Source organism: Argiope bruennichi, chromosome 1 (genome assembly GCF_947563725.1).
Source record: "Argiope bruennichi chromosome 1, qqArgBrue1.1, whole genome shotgun sequence".
In the NCBI taxonomy this organism is placed as follows: domain Eukaryota; kingdom Metazoa; phylum Arthropoda; class Arachnida; order Araneae; family Araneidae; genus Argiope; species Argiope bruennichi.
Genome location: NC_079151.1, coordinates 102,732,873 through 102,754,718, shown reverse-complemented (window position 1 = coordinate 102,754,718; position 21,846 = coordinate 102,732,873). Strand labels below are relative to the sequence as shown.

At 30.7% G+C, this 21,846-nt stretch overlaps 1 protein-coding gene across 1 annotated transcript in view; it reads left to right on the top strand.

Moving 5' to 3' along the window:
- LOC129971332 (putative sodium-dependent multivitamin transporter) overlaps positions 1-21,846 on the top strand; it is a 47,685-nt gene that overhangs the window by 7,628 nt on the left and 18,211 nt on the right. The window contains exons 2-4 of the mRNA XM_056084991.1: positions 17,290-17,672; positions 18,851-18,916; positions 21,390-21,509. Of these exons, the coding sequence (XP_055940966.1) occupies positions 17,337-17,672; positions 18,851-18,916; positions 21,390-21,509 (522 nt within the window). The 5' untranslated portion in view covers positions 17,290-17,336. The remainder of the gene's footprint in view (positions 1-17,289; positions 17,673-18,850; positions 18,917-21,389; positions 21,510-21,846) is intronic.

The window sequence follows — 21,846 nt, the reverse complement described above, 5'->3', positions numbered from 1 at the left end:
ACTGTATAAAGTTTTGTTTTGTATCTCTCTATTCGGAATAACATAATCTTAAATATTATTATATACAAAATACTCATTTAGATATTCGCACGTCAGAATGAAAATGACATCAGAATAAGATGATAAATCAACTGTATATGTCAACTAATATGTCTTCCATTTGACAATATGCTCTTTTTACTTTCTGGTATACGGGACGTACTTCCTTAGGGAAGGATTGTACCGTGGCCGGTGGTTGCTCTTTGAACTCAATCATAGTTCCAGCCAGTACTGCTGTAGCGGCGCTCCGGTCAATCAGTCATCATTTTATCCGTGTGCCTTTGGACATGTCGGCGAGTCAGTGATATGGCTTATTTTCTGGTATACATCTCGTATAAAGAAATATGGTAATCGGCAAAAAATTCGAATTCGAGATTTTGACGAATTTCGACGTTTCAGATCTCACTGAGTTCGAAAAACACATTTTGGAACAATGACAAAGATAACTCAAAAACTATTTGAATTAGACGGTTGAAATTTGGTATTCGGTCTTTACATCGAATTTTCAGATATCTATCAAATTTTGTTTAAAATCTGTCCAGAGGAAGTCCGTCTGTATGACTGTTCGAAAATATTAACACAACAATTACAAAACGAAGCGAGATAGATGGTCAAAATTCAATGCACAAGTGTAATATCTATACAGTAGACACCTATCAAATTTTGGGCCAAATCTAATTTTGGGTTGACTGTCTGTCGATCTGCACGTTCAGAAATAAGCAAACGTGATAATTAAAAAACGCAATGATTTAAATATACTAAAATTGCTATGGAATTTGTGACTACAAGTGCAGTTTTGTGTCAAATTTTGTTCCAACCGGCTGAGAAAAACGTGCCTGAAATACTAATTCGATTAATTTTTGTTATACATATTGTTAACACATGCCAGTATCCACAAGACCACTCCCGCTTGTTTCCTCATGCAGTATGTGCGATGTATTTGAACATAAATTAGGTACTGAATTTTTCCTACATTACTTGAACTTAAATAGTCGCGCACAGTATGCTAAAGAATTTATACTTTTTCTTATGCGAAAAAAAAAAGAGTTCTTATATGAGAAAATATTGCAATCATCATCATCAAAAAAATCGAAATTGAGATTTTAACAAATCTTTAAATTTCAGATTTTTTGAATTCTAAAATCACATTTTTTTTTAACTCTTTCTGTCTGTAAGCTCGATAAAAAAAGGTTCGAGCTACATAGATAAAATATAGTTTATGAACTTTGGACCAAACTTAGTGATTTCTTTCAAATTTTGAAAAAAAAAATCTATTCAGAGGAAGTCTGGCTAAACTACAAACCTTTCAGAGTTACATAGATAAAATTTGGTATACAGATTTAGCATCGGAAATATAGATATTTTTAGTAAATTTTAAATCAAATGTGTCAAAAAATTAATCATCTATCGGTTTCTTCTCGTCCATGCATTAAAAAGCTAGCATTCAATATCACAATGAAATTAGATATGTGATCTTGTGTCTGTAACTGTATATTGATACGATAGATTCAATGAAAATCCTAAATTCACATGAAAGAACTATATTTCCTAACAATTGCTCGCCAATGCCGTGCGAGTCATTTGTAGACTTACCCAAGGTCCATGATTTTATGTGCTGGAAGAGAGATAAAAGAAGAGCGTATGAAAGCTTGGTGAGCGTATGAAAAAATTTCCTGAAGGCCACTTCGCTGGTTAAGATTGGAACTAGAAGGCTTTGTACATTGGCGTTATCACTATAATTATGCCTTCAGTATAAACTTCGGCATCTGATGATGTTCTGCCAAAACTTCAACGCAGTTATTGAACTGACTAATGATTTCTTATACAAAAATTACAATCTTTCACCCAGAATGAAAAAAGTTTGTTCAAATTTTAAACATAAAACGATCCGAGCTATCTTGTAAAAAATATTTGGACAACTCAATAGTTTGTCCTTGATTTGTTCCACAAATTTTAACTAAAAAAAAAAATCTTTCAGAAAAGCACATAGCAAACACGTCATTTTAGTTGCTGGAAATATTTTGCGACATCTTGGTACCGATGTTAGAGGTGATGAAATATGGTAGCTTCAATATGATTTTAAAACAAAGTGTCAAATTTTCAAACAGTGCTCACTACAAACCAAATGAAGAAAAGAAAAGCTATACCCGAAATCAAAACAACGGTCATTATAATCTTCGATAGTTAGGATATCATCCACAAAGAATTTATTCCCGCCATACAAACATTTATTGGTGACTATTATTAAATTTTTTTAAAGCATTTGTTGCTTGAAATTCACTGCATTCTTTAAGATTATTAGGATGGAAGATTATTGGGGTGATTTGTTGTATGATAATGTGATAATTCAAATTCAGTTATTGTTCGTAAATTTTTGGCAACGACATAATATCTTTGTATTAAATCTTCCTCTATATTCTCCTGATTTAGCACCCCGCAACTTTTATTTATATCCAAAATTTAAAATGAAAGCGAAACATTTCCTTTATTTCTTTTATATATTCTTTTCTCTGCCTGGATGGACGTTTTGCTGACACAGCGAACCCTTATTGGAACATTTCTAATAATACTTTACACCTTCCTTAATTAGCTAAATGGAAAGTTAAATTCAGTGGAGCTGCAAAATCGCTCAGCGACGCAATTCGGAATTCGTATGATAATTTGTTTATATTTGACTCTTACCATTCTACAATTATACGAAAGATTTTGGTTTCTGTGCAATTATTCAGTATTCGAAATATTATTAATATTATTGAATACTGAATAACACAATGCATTTTGCAGCAAACTGTGCTACCTGGAGTGAACTCCATCTCATTCTTCAATTTGAGAAATGAAAGCAAATGCTCATTTCTGATAAGAATAGAGTTTATTTGCGAGTAGTAAAAGAGAAAACAGTAATTTTTTTTTATATCAGAAATCAATGAAAAACTGCAAAATATTTCTTTAAAAAAATTTGAAATTTTGAAATGAACCATTCGCGATAGCTTTTAAGGAGATCCTTGTTGAGAATTTAAGTCTAAATGAAAGTGCTGGAGAAATTGCGTAAAAAACAATTCAAACTTTTAACTAGAGAATCAGGAAGGAGTATTCGAAGGTTAATAAGTTCAAAATAAATTGAAACATCATTAGAACTCATCACGATAATGATTAATATGGGATGCATTGTTAGTAATTGCGACACCCAAATTTGTGGTTAATAAAACCACACATTTGTGTGATTGCACAACTCTACTATTCCTTACTCTGTTTTCTTTCCCTTTTGTCCTATTTCTCCTTCTCTTTCTTCCGGTTTCTCCTTCTCTGTCTTCCGGTTTTTCCTTCTCTTTCTTCCGGTTTCTTCCATCCTATTTCGTCTTATCATCCTCCACTACTCGTCATTTTGAAATATAATTTTTTCGTGAATTAATTTCGCGTTTTTCTGTTCGTCTGCATTCCAGCATTAATTATTCACATTTCCTATTGTTAATTTGATTGAAATTTTTAAAGATTTTTTTCTTAAATAGCTTTATGAGCAAGAATATTCTGTATATTTTCAAACACGAGAAGAATTTTTATCAATTATATATACACTAACAATAAACCACTTTCCTCTCTTTCAAAATAAAGCATCTATTCACCGAAAATTATTAGAAATACCACAGTAGGAATAAAGCGTTTTTTTTAGTCTATACGGAGCAACCAATATTTATGTAATAATAATCTCTTAATAGAGAATTTTCAACCAAGATATTGATCCTATTACTTTTTTTCAACTAAATGAATTTAATGTGCTGGTTACTTGGAAATGTTACAGAAGGAAGTGATACCGTCCTTATTGGAACACGATGTTCTTGACACAGTGACATTCATGCAAGACCCCCTCACATCGACACCGAAGTCATTTTTGAGAAGAACTTTTACTGAAGAACGGATAATCAGCCGTCACTTTACACATGAATGGCCCCCACGATCACCAGATTTAATACCCCTTGATTTTTGGCTATGGGGTTACCTTAAGTCTCGGGTGTACCGCCATAGACCAACTTCGTTAGTGCAGCTAAAGGAAGCCATTCGCCACGAAATCTCATGCATTCATCCGGATATGCTGTATGATGCAGTTACCAGTGTTGTCTCCCACTTCCAAACTGTTATTTGTGGTGATGGCGGACACATAGAACAAGTACTGTAGTACTGGTGCAAATAAAAGTATTTTTCCCGTAGAATTGTATGTTTTGCTTGTGTTTATCGCTCTCTATCGACAAATTTTTGAACTATTTCGTTTTTTTTGTAAGAAAAAAAATCCCCCTTCATGAGAATAACAGTTTCGCAAACCGCATTAAAATATACTCATTCCTTCAATTTTTATGAATTTTTAAAGTATTTACAAATTTATGGGACACCCGTTATATATATATATATATATATATATATATATATATATATATATATATATATATATATATATATATATATATATATATATATATATATATATATATATATATATATATATATATGTATGTAGAGACATGTTAACTCTGGTTCGAAAAACAGGCCTCTACTAATCGGATTATATATCAAATCAAATGTCTTTCACGGGCCCTAGGGAAAAGCCCGGTTGAGATTAATGCTTAGAGATGGCTCATATTACAAGAATCACACACTAATTTAACATAAACGAATTTAATGTACTGGACGAACTGGCCCGTGTTACATCGATGGGCCGCTGGGCCGCTTTACATCGATGAACGCTATTACAGTATTGAATACAGTTTTAATGGCGGGAATCAGATAGCTTCTTATTGGCTGTTGAGTGATGATGCTCCGTACACCACAATCGTCTGTCCTGATGAACCTGACGTCCTCATCAATCTGAGAAAGAATCTAAAAAACTCAAAAAAGAAAATTTTAGATTTTTGCAAAACAGGAAAAAAAGAGGCGCTTTATGCAGTTGTAGACCGAGGCTTCATATAATCTGCTGCTGTAGAGGTATGGTTGGGGCCTTCGTGGATTTCCACTTTCTCCACTAGGTACCTCTTGTGTGGATTCTTCGCTGTGATGCGATAGGGACCTTGGAACGTCGGGCGAAGCTTTAAACCACTGCCGAATTGGGTCCTCTGTTTGACCACTAAGTCTTTCCTGTGTTTTTCCTTTGCTTTCTTCCTGTGCTTGTTGTAAGTTCTTTTATTCTCTTCTTGAAGGTGCAAGATGTTCAGAAGAAGCTTCTTCACGAATGTCCTCGCGGCTGTTGATGACCAATTGCTCATATTCTTCCTGTAGGATGTCGAGAATTTTCTGGTCATTTTTTTGTCTCATTTGCACACCGATCATGAGTTCGAAAGGAGTAAATTTTGTACTCCGTGGAGCAGTAGAGTTAAATACACGTTGTGCTGCTTGAACATGAGTGTACCACTTCGTGGGATCATTGATGAAAAGTTTGGCAAACAGGGGGATAAGAGTTTCATGAACCCTTTCCACCTGTCCATTTCCTCGAGGTATTCCTGTGGTAATTTGAATGTGATTTATATTTTGATTCGCGCAATAATTTGTGAATTCCTTGGAGGTAAATGCGAAACCTTTATCCGTGATGATATGCATGGGATTTCCGAACACTGCTTTCTGCAATTGCAATTTCTAAATTGCATCATTTGACACCTTTAACAGGATATAACCAAACAAACTTTGAGAATGCATTTATTACGCTCAGAATATGATTGTAATTTTTATTGGTTGACACTAAGGGGCCAATAATGTCAACATGGTAAGTACTTAGAGGAAAGTTTTCCGTCGGAATAGGATGTAAGAACCCTTCAGGTTTACCACGCTTTCGGTTGACTAGGATGCGTTCGACACAGTTCTGTATTACCAATTCAATACTTTTTTGCATATTCGGGAAAAAATAGTCACGTTCGATAATGTTTTTAGTTTTCCAGGGGTGTTTGTGCTCCGGGGAAACCCCGGAATTCCGGGGATTTTGAACTTCGATACCCGGAAATTCCGGAGATCGTCGTTCAAAAGGAAGTAGGAATAATAATGAATTATTTATTTTGATCTGGGTAATTTTGTTTGCTTTGAAAGCAGAAAACGCAAGGTCAATGTGTGTGGTGAAAACTTTTCCTTTCTTTCTCCAAAGGCAGTGATAATGCGTGAAAAGGGAGAAAAAACTTCTTTTTTGTTCTTTCCTTATTGCGAGTTATGACTCATTCCCCCGGTTCTCGGACATTCTCTTCTGGATTCTTTTCGGCAAGTAGGCGCGGCAGAAAAAAAAGGGGGAGACTTCGTTCGACCAGATGTGCGATCACGTGGCTCTGGGTTCAAAGGTCTTATCTCTCCTGGCGTGGCGCCAATAAGTAGAGAAGGGGGATTTTTCGCCGTATTAGCTATTTGTCATTGATCGCTTCGCAACTTTTTTTTCTCCGCTGTGTAAAATTTTCGTTTCATTTATTGATGCACGTGTAAATTTTCCGTTTCGTTTATTGAAATATTTTTTTATTTATGTACGCAAGAGAATTTCACTATGAAATTTCTCGATATAAATAGTGATATTATACAATTAGAAGAAGGTGTCCGGAATGCATTTAGGTGGAATTGGATTGAACGGAGAGATGGTAATGGGGATACCATCGGCACATGGTGCAAGAAAATAAATGTTGCTGGACAAGCATATTGTGTTTTTTGTAACTCACTGCTGAAGTATGGTGGGGAAGGATTCAAGGCTTTCACAAATCATTCTAAAATCCAATCATCCAATAGCAAAAGAATGCCAAATTTCTCTTATACTAATACAGCACAGCATATGAAACAGAAATTACCCCTTAAAAATTCATATCTAATTAGTTTTACAGCATTAGATCCAGAGCTAAGAGGTAAAACCAGTACAATATTAGCTTTTGAAAAATTATCACCTTTTATGTCCCATATTTTTAGTGATAATGAAAAGTCAAAAGTAGAAGCTGAAATAAGGTTATACCAAAGTGATATTGATATCACCAAAGAAATGCTCTACACATCTGATGAAAGTGGAAATCAAGTCAAGTGTACAATTGATAAATATTGGTCTAAAGTTTTTAATTTAAAAGATGATTTCACAAATGATTATAAGTATCCTACATTGGCTAAATTGGTCAAAGCCTGCCTTAGCTGCTTCCATGGCCCATTAGTGGAAAGTGCATTCAACTTAATGGATACACTTGTCACTGATTATAGAACCTCTCTTAAGATTGATTCCCTAGATGCAGTGCAGACTATTAAATATGATTTAATGGCTTCTAAAGAAACCTCATGTGGAAAATATGGCTCAAAAAATCCAATGACTGATCCGCTTCACAAAGATCTCTTACTGAATATGAACAGAAGTTGGAAAACATATCACGAGGACTTAAAAACATGTATTTCAGATGAGTCACCTATAAAAGTTTCTGAAAAACCTTCTACATTAGCAGAAAAGCAAACTGCTTCCACCTCTGCATGTGCAGTTCTCGAGGAAATTTCTTCAACTGTAAATGAGGAAAATAAAAGTCAACCTTCCTGCAATTATGAAGTTCACCACAAAAGAAAGACAAGCCCACAAACATCAGAAAATAAAAAAAAAAACACAGCAGAAATTAGATAATTTTTTTTAAAGAATTAATTCAGGTAATTTAAAATATTTACATAAAATGTAGTCGTTTATATGTTTGAAAATTTATGGTTATTAATTTTGCAAAAAAAGTAATTCATTGAACTTTTATAATTAGGTCATTCAATACTTCATAATTGTAATTTTTCATTTCTCTCCCCCCCCCTCTCGAAACTCCAAAATGTCGGTAGTAAGTCCGTAAAAGTTTCAGGGGATTTTTTGGTTTCCCACAAACACCCCTGGTTTTCTCCACGGCGAAGTGCTCTTTTGAATGCGCGTTCTGAATTATTTCATGTTTCATTAGTTCGGGTATTACAAGTAAACGAAGGTTGTCCTGACATTTATACAAAATGTATTTTTGTACCGCGAAATCAACTTGGTTGTTATCTTTACTTAGGTCTTTCAATTTTTTTATGTATTCATCTGACATCTGTGCCACTTGCACTCGCTCTGTTAAATCATCACGAAGTGCAGTCGTGACTGTTGGGTATCTACTAAGTGAATCAGCGTGACGCATTTGACTGCCTGAGCGATGAACTATCTCATAATCAAAATCTTCGAAGAATAAAACCCAACGCGCTATTTTAGGAATTAATTCTTTTTTGTAATAGTCTGTTTGAACGCAGAGCAGTCAGTGACATTTTTAATTTTAGTTCCTAAAATGTAAGTACGGAATTTTGTTAATGCTTTAATAACAGCTAAAATTTCTGGTTCATAGCTCGATAAATTTTCTTCCTGAGGTGTTGTGTTTTTACTCATATAAGCTAGGGGATGTAAATTATCATCGTCGTCAGTTTGAAGAAGAATTCCACCGTAACCTAATTTGGAAACAACTGTATGGAGTAAAAGTTTGGAACCTGGTTTGTACAGATGTAAAACTGGATTTTGCGATAAAGTTCTTTTAAGGGTCTCAAACGCTTTTATTTGAGGGGGACCGAATTCAAATGTTACATCATTTCTAAGTAAATCGCTTAGAGGTCTAGCTATTAAAGCATAATCTTTAATGTACTGCCGAAAATATCCCGTTAAACCCAAGAAACGTTGGATTTGTTTTTCATTACGTGGTTGAGGAAAATTTAGTACTGCTGAAGTGTATTCAGTTGATAGCCTAATTTGTCCATTTTCGATGACTTGACCAAGAAAGTTAATTTTTTCTTTCAGGAACTGACATTTTTTTAGATTTAACTATAGGCCAAATTCAGAGGCTATGTGTAAGACGCGTTCCAATTTTTGAATACCTTCAGAAATGGTTTGAGAGGGGATGATATCATACTAGTAAACAATTAAAGTTCCGTCATGTATTAATTCTTGAAAAATTACTTGAATGTAACGTTGAAACATAGCAAGTGCATTCGTAAGTCCGAAACAACATTTTTTAAACTGAAATAATCTTTCATGGCTAATAAAAGCCGTGTACTTTCTGCTGCTTGCAGTCAAATCAATATGAAAGTAAGCATTTTTGAGATCTAATGTGGAGAAAATTTTGCCTGAGTGTAACTTATCAAAAATATCTTCTATATTTGGTAGAGGAAATTTATCTTTGATTGTTATTTTGTTCAAAGAGCGGAAATCAATACACAATCTGGATTCGCGATTTTTACGTTTCACTAATACACTTGGAGACGCATAATCCGAATAGCTTTTTTCAATGATGCCCTGGGCAAGCCATTCCTCGATTTGTTTAGTAACTTATTGTTTTTCTATGGGAGCAAGTCTACGAACCGGTGAGGTCACAGGTATGTCATCAGTTAAAATAATAGACATTTGCAAATCTGTAGTACGGATTTTATTTGGTGAGTAATTAGAAATTAAATTAATTACATGATTTTTCACATTTTTATCTGATAAATACCCGATATTAAAATCATTTTCAGAATAAACGTTTGTGCATACTTCCTTCACTAAACATTCAGAATTTACATCAGAAAAACTCTTTTCAAAACAAGGATCAATTATTAAATTAACATCAACAAATTTATCTTTATTCAAAGATATATCATCACTCTGTAAATAAAATTCAGAATCAGCATTTCTTTTCGAACAAGTAGTAATCATAGAGTTATCAACTCTATGGTAGTAATACTTTTATTTTCATTTAGAAGAGAAGTTGAATTATTAGCATTTTTTTTATACAACAAGCAGAATGAGAAGAAATATGTTTTGTTTCTTTTTTATTCTCACGGATTAATTTATTCGATTCGTTTCCGGTATCAACAGAAGGAATTATGCAACGTTGGTATTCTTTTTCACTTAATGACTCACGCTCGGATTTATTTTCAGAAACGCATTCAGTTGCAGGATTTTTATTGGAAAAAGTATTTTTAAGATCTAAATAGCTATTAGATGGTATAATACATTCAAAAGAAATATTTGTATCTACATCTGCTAAAACTCTTTCCGCTTCTGATTTTTTATCTACATGACTAATATCTATCGCCACTAACGGAAGTCAGACAATTGAACTGTTCGCTAATTTAATTTTTGTGCTACGGCCTACATAATTTAATTTCTTTACATAATTAGTATTAATAATCAGTAATAAGCTTCCGCTATCAACCAAAGCTTTAATAGGAACGTCGTTTACAATAACATCTACGTATTCCAACTCAGCAATTATTAACTCGTGTGGAATTTCATTTGATTTAAACATGGAGTTTACAGGATTTGAGTTATGGGATCTTCCCTGATTGTTATGTTGTCTAGCATCAACATTTTGGGGACAGAATTTTATGAAATGCGATGTAGAATTACATTTAAAACAAGTTTTCCTATCAATATTTCCATCGTGTACATGATCGTTATTTTGGCAGGAATTATTGACGTGCGACCTTGAGCTGTAATCATGTGTATTTCTACTCTCTTCCCAAAACAAACTTTTATTTCTTGCGCGGAAGTAAATGTCTATTTCTTTTGCTAACGTCAGCGGCTTTAACCAGTCTGAGCCTTGTTTGATCAAAATGTGCTCGGATGTGTCCTTGTCAAGAGTTCTGGTTAATTTGTCGGTTACAATTAGTTCAAAAAGGGTCGCAAAATCTTTCACTTTCCTTAATTCTAAATAATATTCTAAATTCTCTTTCAATCTTGAGACGAATTGCACGTGATTTTTTTTTATTAATGTTATATTCTAGAAGCGTTTTAAATAATCATACAAAAATTTACACTGTATTCAAATATTTCATTGTTACTAATAAACGTAATTTATAATTATCTTTTAAAAATGTTATTATAATCAAACATTTTAAATTTATCCTGCTAGAATAAATTTAGAGAATCAAGTCTAGAGAATATGTAAAATATTTGACGCGTTTTAAAGAATATATGCGATATATTTATTTAGTTTAGTTTAGTTATATTAAAGTCCCGTTTTTTTTTAAGCAACACTAGGGCTATTTTGGGACGGGCCTCGTAATTTTGAACCGCTGTCAGATGACATATGAGCTGGCATCCCCCCCTCTCCACACCACACCACAAAATCATGATATTTTAAAATAACTATGTTTTTTTTAATCGAAAATTAGAACATTTAATAAATTTAAAAGTACAGTGTAATCAATAATGGTTTTCTAAATTATGTTTTTGATATATTGATTTTAAAAAAAAATTCAGATTTTAATTATGTTTACTTTTATTCGGCTGGATGTAAACACAAGCAATTTTTGCTGAGGTATAATTTATACTTTAAAATTTTGCGTGATTAATTTTTTGATGTTTATCCAATGAAAAATTAATTTAATTTAATTTCAATGTGTAATAAATTGAGAAAATTTCATTCTGACATGTTGTCAGTACTATTTATTTATTTATTTAATATTATTATCATTTTTTCATTTTCAATATAGATGCATTTGAATTTAACCCTTCTTTAAAGAAATCCTTGGTTTCCCAAAGGAAGTTAAATTCTTGAATGATATGTCATTACACTTTTAGAAAAGGAACTGATAACCAAATATGTTTTTTCAACCTCAGGATGTCAGATATTCTCTTGAAATCTTATATCAATAATTTTATGAAAAAAAAAGTTTAAATGCAAAAATTTGTATCGGAAGATGCATGTATTGAGGTCAACGGAAGCGACGCTACCGTAAATTGAGAAACGTAGATGTATACGTCATCTTTCTTCCCTGTGACGTCATGTCTTTTTTTCCACCTATACATAATGCGCTCCAGAATCAATTAGAGAATGCGTTTGTCCTGTATCATGTCCCCCAAAAGTTTAAGGGGACAGTGGACTCTTATTAGACACTTTTGCGAATTATTCACTTAGGATTATGAATTTTTTATGCTTATGTATTAAGATATAAATACGTCAAATTTCCTTAAAAAACTTTTTAAAAAGAACTAAACTATTTAAAAAAAATTTTTAAAATATATAATTTTTAAAAATTTCAAAATGTTCGAAGCGACTTAATTTTTAAATTTTTTGAATATTTTTTTCTTATTACCCAATATAAATTTATTTGGAACAAAACTGTGTATGATTTTGTAATTTCAATTAAATGGTAATTTTTTAGAAATATTTTCTTGAACATTTACTGAATTATCATAGGAATGTCATGTTTTTTAAAACTAAAATTAACTTTTAACTATCTAAAAAAAACTCAAAATATGAAATGTATATTCTATTTTCTTTTAATGTTTAATTGAAATCTTTATAATCAATTCCATTTATTTTCTTTAAAAATTAAGACACCTAGATCATTTCAAAGATATTTAAATCCAATTAAAATATCATTTTGAGAAAAGTACTAGGTTTACTTTTTTCCTGTAGGATCACTAATAATAATACACTTTATAACACCATTTTAGTTGAATAAAAACACGCAGTTTCGTGTTGAAACGATAAAAATAAAATTTCATGTTTTGATCGGGTTAAGTTGTTTAGATGAACCAAAATATAAATAAAATTCAACTCAAAACTTAGTAAATATTAGTGATTCTTACGCAACAAACGATGAAATAAGTTTATGGTAAACTTTATTTAAGTCTATCAAATGTTTTTTTGGGAGAAAGTGATATGCTGGAAGAGATAAGCATATTGTAAGAACCACATTCATTTAATCCGTAATTATAGAAATGAATTTCTTCACGTGGCCAGAGAAACGGAGTCAAAATGACTCCATTGTTATTTTTCTTTTTTGTCTTATGTAAACAGCATTGGAATTAAAAATATTAATATTAAAAATGTTAAATGTTATAATATTAAATATTAGAAAGATAAGAAAAACCTAAACAATCGTTCAATGAGTGTTTACTTCGTTTATATACTTTATTCTTTTTGCATTATTCAAATTAAAAGAAATTTCAGAGACATGGAATCAATGACTCCATAAATAACAACAAACGCTTTGAAAAAGAATAACTCGGTTATACGCTCGTGTTCATATTTATACTTTTGCCAACATACTGCTGAAAGATCAACTTGAAAGTACTGAAGAAATTATTGTAGTCAAAGATAAAATACCACGTGATAATCAGAGCTAATGAACGACGCTGAGTCATTTTGACTCTTGTCTCCAGTTATGGGTTAAGATGTCTAAAATAATATGTCTAAGATGTCAAAGTATATAATTTCATAGGAAAACATCAACGCGTTCCACTGATATTGATAAAACAGTCATAAACATAAACAGATAAAACATAAGATAAACATAAACAACCAAGCAATCCTTCTCTATGATAACTTATTCCGAAACAAACGCGCTCTGACGTCATTGGAAGTGCCAGCACAGTAAGATGATAAACATAGCTGCATATGTAATCTGCATTATGATGCCACGCCATTTTTCCTCCTTTAAGAAGGAGAATGCATTTGATAATAAATTAGAAAGTGAACATGAATTATTACATTACACTGATATATAAGTACTTGTTTCAAAGCAATCTTTTCTTTTGCTTTCTGTTATCTTATACAGTTATATAATATTAAAAGATATTGGAAATATGCTTTTAATAATGTATTAAACAGAAGAAAACAGTTTTTATCAAAAATATGGGGATAAAACCCAAATCGTAAAGGCGTTGGGTATGTCAGATAAACTCTAGAAACTTAAAAAAAGTATTTCATAATGAAATTATTCATTCCTTTTAATTTTTAATGACAGTTTAAGAATTTCCTTTCTTCTAATATTCATTCTCGTTTAATTTATGTTTTCTAGGCCTCATTGACTTACGATTTTGTTTTGACCTTCATATTTTGATAAAAATAACATTCTTTATTTCAGTTCACAGGTGTATAAAAACACTTTCGCTTTTATTTTTTTACCAATTTTTATTCATATATGTAATTCACTATTATACGTCAAATGGGATCTGAAAGTCAGTTTTTCAGAAATTCACTTCGAGATGATATCTTTCGTATTTTGATGACAACGAATGAAATAAACGATCATTCAAATCAGTTTAAGTTGTTTTTTATCTCATCAAATATATCAGAACGAAGCAGGATTGGCAACAGTAGATGTAAAAGGAAAAGATTAATGATCCTAGAGACAAGACCACTTTTGATCATTTTGTAAGTAATTATATTTATCCTTATTTTAATAATACTTCCTTATCTTACTTTTGTAGACTGTGCAAACTAAAGTTTAATAGATTTTACATACTATAGGACAACTATAACCAAAATAACAATTCAAATTGTAACTTTTAGTCTCATAATAGGAAAACAGATTCAAACTATAACAATTTCCAACGCATTAATAAAAATAATAGATATTTTAATTAAAAGCTGTTTACTAAAATTAACACCATCAAGTCAAAATTAATTTTAAAAAGTGTGATGAAATTATGAAGAATTCATCGTTACACTGTGAAACATTGGAGGATTCAACATCCCAGAAGTGACAATGTTTGAACCCCACATTCTGAGCAAATTGCCATAGCCGGCAAGTTTAGAAAAAAATATTTCTAGTGCTAAGAATTAACAAAATTGTTGAATAATTTTTTGATGCATATTATGAATGAATAGTGAAGTTATAAAAATGATTCCAATCAAGAAATCTCAGATACATTTAAAAAATCTATGTATTTTTTTAAAAATTGTTATAATCAATTCTGGTATCCTCTAATAGTTATTAAAACTAGTAAAATATTGTTTAAAAAAATGACTAGCCAAAAGGACTTTGAACATCAATAGTCATCAATGAAGGAAGTAACTTCCGAAATTTTTTTAGAAGGGTTACAAAAATGAATTTTAGAAGTTCGACAAAAATTATTCTGTCATGAAAGAAATGCATAAACTTCATTGAATTTGTTAATGAATTTAATTTGCTTTAGATTGACTAAAAGGTGCATGAATTTCGAGTCATTTTTTATGATTTTTCTGGGAGTACGTGCTTTATTTTTGTTCCCTCATTTTGTATAAAAAAATGGCTAGTCAAAAGGCTTTGATCGTTAATAGTCATCAATGAATGAAGTAAGATTCGAATAATAAATAAATAATAAAATTAAAACAACAACTATTGTTTGCTTAGAATATACAACACCATTTTCAGCTTTCATCTGAAGACAAATTTTCTCGCTTAAGAGCATTTTTCTTCGCCAAATTTACATAGCGTTGACAAAACGATTATGCATCATTCATGCACAGACGATTTAGCAGGAAATGTAAATGTTATGATGAGCGTACTGAAGATTACGCTTTCTGTTCAGCAAAATTTAGAAAATTGCTTAAATATACGACAATGGCTATTACAAAAGTCAAAAGAAAACAAAATAGAAATTTTCCAAGTGTAACAAATGAATCTAGTCTCAAGCAAAATGCATTTCGCATTTTCTTTTCAGTGTGATAAGATTTATCCAACTTCTTGTTTTGTTCTGCACTTAAAATACGAAACAGATTTAAAGTTCCTTTAATAACGATATTTAACAGTCATTCACGTAAGTAATGTTTTTAATATGTAATTATTAATGCCTCTTGTTTCAGTACGAAATGGTGCAGTTGCTTATACAAAAATATTCGTGAAAGTTGTCTGCTTCATTGCAAATGGAATGCTGTTTTGAAATATTCAGACAAAAAAAGATTGCTTTGAATTAAATGTATATTTATTAAATAGTGTTGAACATTTTAATTTTAGATATCTTTTTAAGCCTATGTATTGATTGTTCCGAGATTAAAACTATATTTTTTATAGCAAGGATTGAACTATTAATATATATATATATGTATATCAAAAAATGATAAATGCCGTATAACGTGAAAATCTAAATTTTTTTAAATATTTTACACGATAAATAGAACCTAAAGATTAATACATAAAGATTTGTGCAAAAAAATAAAAATAGGTTTCATAGATACCTAATGTTTATAAATATTGTTGTATAAAATTTCCTACGTATGTAACGAATAGAATTCGTTCCATGCGTACCAAGATTTGAAGAAAATTTGCATTTTATATATATATATATATATTTGAAGATTTGAAGAAAATTTGCATATATATATATATATATATATATATATGTATGTATGTATATACATATATATATGTATATACATATATATATATATATATATATACATATGTATGTATATATATATATATATATATATATATATATATATATATATATATATATATATATATATATATATATATATATATATATATATATATATATATATATATATATGTATATCAACAAATGATAAATGCCGTATAACGTGAAAATCTAAATTTTTTTAAATATTTTACACGATAAATAGAACCTAAAGATTAATACATAAAGATTTGTGCAAAAAAATAAAAATAGGTTTCATAGATACCTAATGTTTATAAATATTGTTGTATAAAATTTCATACGTATGTAACGAATAGAATTCGTTCCATGCGTACCAAGATTTGAAGAAAATTTGTTTCTAGAAAAAAGCAAGAAAACTGTATTTCTCAATCATAAATATTTCTGTTAGATTCATTGCTAAGAATTAATTAATAAACTTTTCACTATTCAAACTTAAACGAAGTGTGCATTTCCATAATCAATGAAATTATTTTCTGTCATTTGAAGTCAAATTTGAACTAAATTTTAGAACGGAGCTTTAATTACTTCTGAAGTTAAATTTTGTTTGTATGTGCTATAAAATTTAAAATTTATGTAATATGAGGAAATAAACCTTAACTTCTTTAACAATAATAGAAGAAAAAAATCAAGGTAAAATACTTGTAGAAACAATTGAAAAAAACATTTGCGTTCCTAATCACAAGATGTTGTAACATAAACTGTAAAATATGTTAATAAACTATTAAAAATGCATAAAAACTGGGCATCAAATATTAGTATAATGGAAAAGATAATTGTGTGAATTTTCAGATGGTGTAAAAATAATTTTTGTGCTGTAATATTTCTAAGTAATATTTCTTAGTAAGCATTTGGGAAGAATTTCAAAGTTATGATTGGTTTTTAATTAATAAAAAATTATTTAAAATAAAAGAAATAGCCTCAAGATACACATCTTCATTCTCCAAGTTATTTGGGAGCTCCAGGTCTAACTGTGTAGTCTATAAAACGATAACAAACGCATACATTTATGTTTATTATTCTAGATATAGACTTGTTATTTTTTAAAAATTTTGTCTGTAACGTTATGAGGTGTCATTTAATGTAAAGCGTTTTAATGTGTTTTAAACTTTAGGCATTAATTTCTTTTCTAGGAATAATTTCAGGTGATAACTGCAAGTCTACTTGTTGCTTCTAAATCATGTCTCAGTTATTGGGCATTTCGGATTATGTGGTCATCGCCTTAGTGTTAGGCGTGTCTGCTAGTATAGGCTTGTATTTTCGATTCACTGGCGGCCGACAAAAGACTTTGGAAGAATTCTTATTAGCAGGAAGAAACATGGCAATACCACCTGTTGCTTTCAGTCTCTTGGCGACTTACATATCCGCCATATCATTACTTGGTATACCAGCAGAAACATATCTGTACGGAGTGAGGTACAGTGTATGCATTTTAGGATTGCTGGTAGGATATCTGTTCTGTGCTTACGGGTGCATGCCTACGTATTATGATTTAAATGTTTCAACAACTTATGAAGTAAGTAAATTTAAAATTATTATATATCTTATAAATGTAAACAAGAAGCTCTTGAATATATATATATATATATATAAGAGATTCTTGTTTACATCCTAAAAAACGCAATTTTACTTTTACACATAATCACAAAAAAAAAAAAAAACTTTTTTTTTTGTTGCTAACTATTAAAGCTTTTTCTATCTGCTCTCATGCTGAGAATGCCATACAGCGCCATCTCGTAAATTTTTGTGGTACTTGTATTTTTGTCTTAGAATGATAACTTATTGGTACTTAAAAATTTTGTGAGATGCCGCTGATGGATGTGAGATGAGGTAAGATCGAAAAATATTCATATGTAATCAGTATGCAATTTGTATCTAAATAATTTATCAAAAAAAAAAACCTGCCGAGCGAAGCTTGGTCCCCTAGATATTAAGTATTTTATATAAGTAAGAATATCTTAGCCAGTTTAAATCCAGGCCTTGACCACATACCCAGTTCTATCGTAATATGTCAGTTTGATAAGTATTTAAAAAAATGCTTTATTGGTTACTATTTTTAGTTCATATGATATTTAAGCAAATAAATAAAAAAAACCTAACTTGCATGTACAAAAACATTAAATATTTTATCTTTTTTCCCTCCATTTCTAAAGATACATTAGCTGCAATATTTCTTACAAGCACATTCTATTTCTTGAGTACATTTTCTTATTTTGTTATCAGTTATCATAAGAAATATTAGTACTGTTTTTATTGTAATAACTAATTTTGTATATGATATAAAATCCAAAGGGTTATTTTAGACTACTGGCATATTTATTCATGGCATCGATTGTAATGGTTGTTTTCTTGTTTACAGAATTAACCGCACAAAAATTTTTGTACTAATACATAGCTAAGCAGCGCGGAAAGAAAATCAAATATGGCGAACACATTTTCCATTTCCATTGTGGAGAACTGGTAAAAGCACATATGCATATTTAAAAATCAATATATCAAATATCAAAATCAGAAATATCAAAATTAAGTTTTCTCAAATTTGGATTTTTTTATGACGAAAAAAAAAAAAATCGGAAAATTAAAGTTGATCGAAGGAAATATCGCGATTCTCCAATAATGCCATGACCAGTATCTTTCTTTCACGAATTATATTTCTGAAAGAAATGATATTATATTCTGTAATATTTTTTACAGTATTTGGAAATCAGATTTGGCAAGACCATCCGAAACATTGTTGCCCTTTTATTCGTTGTTCGTATGGTAAGTATATAATTTTAATTGTGAAAATATCAAAGATACTTTTCAGAATGCTTGTAAGAACCAAAAATCAAAGATTTCTCTTTATGATAATGAAAATTAACGAAATGATTTCTCTTAAATGCAATAAAATTTTCTAAAATGAAATGTAATATTTCCTATAAGTTTTAACGTATGAATAGTGTAAAATGTGGTGGGAAACCACTCGCCACACTTATAAGTAGAGGAAAAAAAATTACAAAGTATTTTTCTCGCATTTTGACTTGCTAGTATGCGAAAGAAAATATTATAATCAACACATATTTTCCATTTTTTTCGAAATCTTGTCCAACCTAGATCCACCATCACATTTGCAGATGCGAACGCTCTGGCCTAATATTGACTTATAAATCAGCCTGCTAGGAAGCCTTTAATCACTGACTGTGATTTCCCTAGAAACGTAGAAACTACATAGGCTAGATTAAGAACAAATCCTTGTAAGGGAATGAAGTTCCTTCCTGATGGGACAAGAACTTATATTTACTTCAAGAACTGCTCAGAAACTCAGTTCACACCAAGACACATTTTCGAGAGCCCATCTATTACCGCAGATATCTTAAAGCCTGGCTGGTTACCGCGGATGGAACCACTTCGTGAAATCTTTTACAATTCTGAAGCACCAAAGCTGGTGGAAGTGGTCCTTCGGACCTTTGACAATATCTGGGACTTTCTTTCCTCATTTTTTGCATTTCCATGGAATAACAACAACAACAAATATTTTACTTCCAAATCTTAATGATCTGCATTTTTAACCCTTAACTGGGGAGGTGAAATTTTAGGTCTTAACTGGAGAGGTGCGGTCTACGAGACCGCAATTCATTTAGACTCAAATTAAATTTTCTAATGAATGTATTAGTATGAAATACTGCCAATATATTTTTCAGATATTTTCTTGATATATAGATATGTTTTAAAAATTTTTCAAAATATATTGTCATTGAAAAAAGTAAATGCATTGGAATATACATTTTCTTCTCAAATTACATGTTACAATAAATAATACTCTTGAAAAAGCATATTACTTTTTACTTTTTAAATCATATTTATTTTTACAGTATATGAAGGTATATAGAAGGCAATATAATGTAAAATTCAACAATTATATGAAAAATAAAAAAAATGACAATGGGTAAAATTGGCCTTTTTTTCATCGGCTTGTGTGACTTTCATAGCACGGTTTTCCAACTCATTTTAAACATACAGATTAAGAACTAGTATAAAAATCAACCTATAAATTCTGTATCTATATCTCTTGGTATATTAATATATTTTATAAATTTTTAAAATACATTATCATTAAAAAAATTGATTATGTTTGAACTTACATATCAAAATCAGTTCAATGCGAACTTTCATCGAAAAACTCTTCTGTATAATTATCATTACCACTAAAATCACTTTCTGCTTCATTTAAAAGTGTCTGGAGCACTGCTTCATAATAGAATCAGTAAACTGGATGATATTTCGGGGCCCAAGTTTTAGCGCCATCTTCTAAGTCTTGTTTATCACTGGGACACTAACAGGGAGCTGCGGTCTTAGAGACCGCGCTCGAAGAAATAACTGAATTATTTTAAAAAGCATCCTCTGAAATCGGTTGAAAAAGTGCACGTGTATTAAAGGTTACAAAACAGGAAGCTACAGGGTCAATCCATTCAATTGAGCTAAAAATAGAATAGGTGTGATAGAAAATCCATCGCTAGCGGTCTCACAGACCGCACGTCTCTAGTTAAGGCTTAAGACCTACCGTCCCCAGTTAAGGGTTAGAGAAATTTGGAGGAAAATCACTTTTTATAAGTTCTACTGACCTTATCATTTGTATCCATGCAAACACAATGACTCAAAAACTCAATAAAAAGTTTAAATATGCATCAAATACTAGGATCATATTCCGTTTCAAATTTTGTATAAAATCCATAAATAAGTTGCTCGTCTATCCATCAGTCTTAAACGATAAGTGGAAAACGTAACAGGTTACATTAACTAATTTTTAGAATAACATCTTTAAACCTGAACTGTATATTTCTATTTAATTTAATGTTAAATTTTCTAATGCCTATTTATTCGTGAATATGGAATTAACTAAAAAATAAAAGCAAGTATACGGTAAATTTGGTTTATGTTTCCGAAACCTGAATTGTAGGTTTTTACTAAATTTTTAATCCACTCGGTTGATAGCAAGATGTTTAAAATACGTAGATTCTATTATTTTTCACTATATAAAGGAGCTGGATAAAAAAATGCGCCATTTTTGTCATGTTTTTTGAATGTTGATATAACTCCAGATGGATTTAAATATGATTCATATATGTGTTATACAGGTAAGAATCTGATTTCAAAATATTTTTATTTTTTGTGATTATAGATGGAATAACAAATATAAATAATTATTTGTTGCTATTAGAAAATCATTCCATCAATTTTGCCCCTCCTTTTTTAGGTGTTTTATATTGCTATTGCTTTGTATACACCATCTCTCGCCTTAAATGCTGTAACAGGTCTGTCTATATGGACATCCATTCTATCGCTTACAGGAGTCTGTATATTCTACTGTTACTTGGTAAGAGAACCTGTTAATTATATGAATAGTCTATACATAATTTTAATCTATAGATAGAGTAGATTAGGTAAATCATTGAATTCATAAAAGAGAACACACACACACATGCACGTACACAGAGGCATACACCCACGGACACACAGATACACCCACACACGCACGCACACACATGCACACACACGCACACACACACACGCACGCACACACACACACGCACGCACACGCACGCACACATGCAAGAAATTCAAAGGATAAAAAATTTGAATTGCTAACGAATTCGAATAAAAAGTGTCCGAATGGGTCTAATTTTAATTAATAGCAGATAATTTTTTAATAG